This window comes from Papaver somniferum, chromosome 10, assembly GCF_003573695.1.
Source record: "Papaver somniferum cultivar HN1 chromosome 10, ASM357369v1, whole genome shotgun sequence".
NCBI classification, from domain to species: Eukaryota; Viridiplantae; Streptophyta; class Magnoliopsida; order Ranunculales; family Papaveraceae; genus Papaver; species Papaver somniferum.
Window position 1 is genome coordinate 92,552,219 of NC_039367.1, and position 4,072 is coordinate 92,556,290.

The following is a 4,072-nucleotide window of genomic DNA, read 5'->3' on the forward strand; positions in this document are numbered from 1 at the left end:
TTTTTGAGATATTTGCTCTTGTGGTTGTGAATGCATCTTAGTTGTTGTCAATCTGTGAATGTAGCTGTATCGAAAACTCGACTATTTGTCAAATGATATACAAATTTCCTTGTGCCTTACCTTTTGGGTTTGTTCAATTGGCTACAATATATCAATCATGCACTTCACAGCCGAAGCTTGAGATTGAGTCAGAAGCCATTTAATCATTTGGAAATAGTATCAAGCTAGACTATAGATCTAAGTTAATTACTTGAAATTTGTTCATTGGCCTTAATAGATGGGGATGGAAGTGTGAAACTATATTCTCTTTTATGCAAACTGTGTGAACTGCAGGAGGTAGCATTTGTGTTTTATCGATCAAGGGTTTCAGTCAGACAACAGACTGCTTATTTTAGTTTTTTGATGTGTTTAACATTCTGGTTTTAGTCAAATTTTGAACTGTTTGCAGTTCGTTCTATGGTATGCTATAGACTAATTTTTCTAGCTGTCTACTACTGCTTACGGCTTTAATTGACACTAGGTGGGGATAGGGAGGTGATTGGTTTGTATTGCTCAATTTCTTCTCTAAATTGAAGAAAATCGACTTTCAGTTCACTAAAAAGGTAGAGAGTGCTTCTGTATGGCGAAATTCTAGATCGAAAGAAAGTTAGCTGAGTATTGATTGACTGGAGGATAGAGGCACAAAGTTCCTAAATTGGGTAGTTAATTTGGAAGAAATTCGATATGTCCAAACTATGTGAAGGGATGTATTCCAGTGGTAAGTTTTTCTATTAAGCTTGGTTCTTACTCATCATAAATCATTGTTATTAGTTTATTCTTCTGTGTATTGCCTTTGAGTTTCTTTATGTTCCATATATATTTCAGTTAAGACCAAAATCTCAGAATCCTAAATTTGTTTTTCTTGTTCGTAGGTTCAAAATATCAGAATTGGGGTGCATGAATCCTGTTCTGGCTGCAGTGCAACCTGTTGAAATACTAATCAGCACTACATGGTGCATCAGTAAAGCTTCACGCATGCTTTCGTTTAATATTAGGCATAGACAAACAATTGTAATTGGTGTGCATGATTTTTAGAAGAAAACCAGCAAGGCCAAGGACCAGATTTCAGAAGGTTACATGGTAAGTAGCTGATGTGGTAGTTTTACAAGTGTCAAGAGTTTTTGGCACGTATTTTTGGATGCTATTACTTACCAATACTTGTTCTAATGCAGGCACAAATGAGGGGGCAACCGGAGTTAGATGAGAATGGTAAGCAACAATCCGCTACTGGTCAAATCTATGTTAATGTATTACCTACATGCGTACATAAACTTGTAAGAGCTGAAGGAAATGGTCACTGACGTCTGACCTGTTCTTGTTCTGTGTGAAAGCATTATGAGAATACATGTAACAGCACTGAGAAGAGACTAGTGTATTTATATCTATCCCTGTATGTATATGTTTATAAGGAAAAGACTAAATCTACCTTCTTACAACAACCGTGCAGGTGCTACAAAGGGGAACCAGTTCACAATGTCAGCGGAGAAGTCCTATTGCACGTGCAATGAAGCACCAACACTGAAGGCTGGGGGTAGAGGTAGTTAGATGGAAGTTGTTGGAATATCTTTAGAAATAAAGCAGGGATAGCATCTGGCAGTGTCGCACACAACCTAAATCAGTTTTTTTATAATTCAGACTGGACTCTAAATCAGTGGTGAGGGCAGGAACTAATGGAGAACAACATATTGCTTGGCAATTACATCACCAGATTTCAGAGGCTAAACAAGTTGTACAGTTTTTTCAGTTTTGGGATTATCTTTGTTTAAGTTTGAAACAATGTTGCTGTATTCCGGCTAACTTGCGAGGAAAAATAAGCCAACAAATGAGTGGCTCTGGACCATTAAATGCATTAGGCATCAGTTAGTTGTTGCGTTCTTTTTGGACTAAAAACATTATCAATCATCGTATTATTCTGATGGATGTTTTTCTTATGATCTGTATAAACTTGCAAACTATGATCACAGTTTTAATGTGTTGCAGCTCCCCATAGCCTCCTACCAATCACCTGAGTTTATGGTCCACCACTAGACTTACTCCTGTACCTATATTTTACTCCCGTCTCCTATACCTATATTTTTCCAAGACTTGTGCGAGCAATATTACCGGTGCGTCCTTCCGTGTTCATGTGCCAGATGCGGAGAGACCCTGAAAGGCCAAACCAGTCCCCTGCACTGAGTTGTCATTTTACCCAAACCCTAACTTACCACCAGAAGGAAAGAAGAAGCAATATTTCTCCTTAAAAACCCTAGGAAAAGAAAAACTATAAATTGTGATTCAATTTACACTTTCTCCTCAAACTTAGAATTTCATCATCATGCGAAGAAGGTTCAACAATCTCCCAAAAGAGATCATGTTAGAAATACCAACCGAATCTGTTTTGGAGTGCAAACTGGTATGCAAACCTTGGAGAGATCTTGTTCATCTTCCATCGTTCTCTCAAATGCACTCAATCATCGGAGAAGAATATAATATGCGTCATGAATTTTCTTATGCCGAGTATGATGAGAACTCTCAAGAGACACCCTTTAGCAGAACAGCAAGATTGAACATAGACCTTCCATTTGACAAGTGTGAGTATGAGTTTGTTGGCTCATGTAACGGATTGATCTGCATGGACTCATGGTTTAGTGAGATTTATGAACCTACTTATATCTTTAATCCAATCACCAGAGAATATATTATACTTCCAACATCTGAAGGAGATTACTGGTGGACTGGATTTGGTTACATTCTTTCCACCAATGAGTACAAGGTTGTTGGGGTATATAACACTAGGGGAGACTCGAATGTTACAAGTGTCTATGTATACACTCTTGGAAGTAGCACTGGATGGAGAAATGTGGGAACGGTGGACATGGATATGCAAATTTGTAGAAGATCTGTTGGCGCGTTTGCAAATGGAGCTCTTCATTGGGAGGATGATTCAGGAAACATTTTCGCTTTCCATTTGACTGATGAAAAGTTTAGCAAACGTCCATCACTGCCTTGTCTAACAGAAGCTGATTTTTCCAATTATCCGGTTTTTGTAGGGGTTTTGGGCGATTTTTCTAAGTGCTACTTATTCTAGCACTGCCTTTGTTAGTGAAATATGGTTTTTGAAGAAGAATAAAGATAATTATAATGACTTGAGCTGGAGTAAAGAGTTCAGTTTTCACACTTACATGTCACCACCATTTGGGTATACGAAGAGTGGTAGGCTTCTGTGCTACAAGCGTCACAAAATTTATGGTTACGATCAAAAAGAATCATCTGCCAGAATGGATGTGGATTTTGGCGAGTCTATTGATGGTGCAATCGCTCACAAGAATACTTTAGTTTCACTGAAGGCATTAGGAGAAAAGGATGCTAAAACAATGGAATCTGGTGAAAGAGCTTGAAGTGAGACAGGAAAGACTGATAAACTGAAGAAGCTGCAAAACGAAGTAAGAGATCTCTAGGTAAGTGTAATGATAATAAACCTTTATTGAAATTTTAAGCATTTTGAGATTAGACAGCAAGGGATAATATTTGACAATATGTGGTGAATGATAATATTACATCCATGTATGAATTACTCTTGCTATGTTTACTGCATTTTATGTTTACTTTTGTTAGACCTAATGGAGAATCCGATGCAAACTTTAGTATTGTTATCTCCTTTATATGAAATAAAAACTGAGTCGAAGAAGTCTTCTAATAAATCTATGTGGTTCTTAGTTCCCAGATTCTATTTGCTTAACTGTCTGTAGTGTTGTTTTCTTTGGGTTTGCTCACTAGCTTTGTGGAGCTAGTGTTGCTCAGACTGAGCTTGAAATATGAATATTGAATCTCTTTTCTTTGAGACACAATAACTTATTACTGAAACTGGCTCTTACACTTTTTCATTTTCTTTTGGAGATATTTTCTCTCGTGGTTATGAGTTTCATCTTAGTTGCTGTCAATCTGTAAATATAGCTGTATCGAAAACTCAGCTATTTGTCAAATGATGTGCAAGTTTCCTTGTTTCTTATATTTTGGGAGTTGTTCAATTGGCTGACAATAAATCAACTATGCA

At 37.2% G+C, this 4,072-nt stretch overlaps 1 protein-coding gene and 1 long non-coding RNA gene across 5 annotated transcripts in view; both read left to right on the forward strand.

The window, feature by feature from the left end:
- Positions 1 to 1,970, forward strand: part of LOC113317133 — a 4,350-nt gene extending 2,380 nt beyond the window's left edge. For all 4 annotated transcript variants that reach the window (XR_003343266.1, XR_003343267.1, XR_003343265.1 and 1 more), the window contains 4 exons: positions 521 to 757; positions 912 to 1,119; positions 1,212 to 1,248; positions 1,487 to 1,970. This is a non-coding gene — a long non-coding RNA (uncharacterized LOC113317133). The remainder of the gene's footprint in view (positions 1 to 520; positions 758 to 911; positions 1,120 to 1,211; positions 1,249 to 1,486) is intronic.
- Positions 1,971 to 2,509: 539 nt separating this feature from the next.
- LOC113315948 (F-box protein At3g07870-like) lies at positions 2,510 to 3,416 on the forward strand. The gene is made up of 2 exons (XM_026564188.1): positions 2,510 to 3,058; positions 3,141 to 3,416. Exons 1-2 carry the CDS (start codon positions 2,510 to 2,512, stop codon positions 3,414 to 3,416), a joined length of 825 nt encoding a protein of 274 aa, XP_026419973.1.
- The last annotated feature ends 656 nt before the right edge of the window (positions 3,417 to 4,072 follow it).

Bases quoted from the DNA above. Each gene is read 5' to 3' on its own strand.
- LOC113315948 (XM_026564188.1), top strand. From the start codon at position 2,510: ATGCGTCATGAATTTTCTTATGCCGAGTATGATGAGAACTCTCAAGAG. The intron at 3,059-3,140 runs GTTTTTGTAGGG...TGGTTTTTGAAG, and splicing joins CTGATTTTTCCAATTATCCG to AAGAATAAAGATAATTATAA.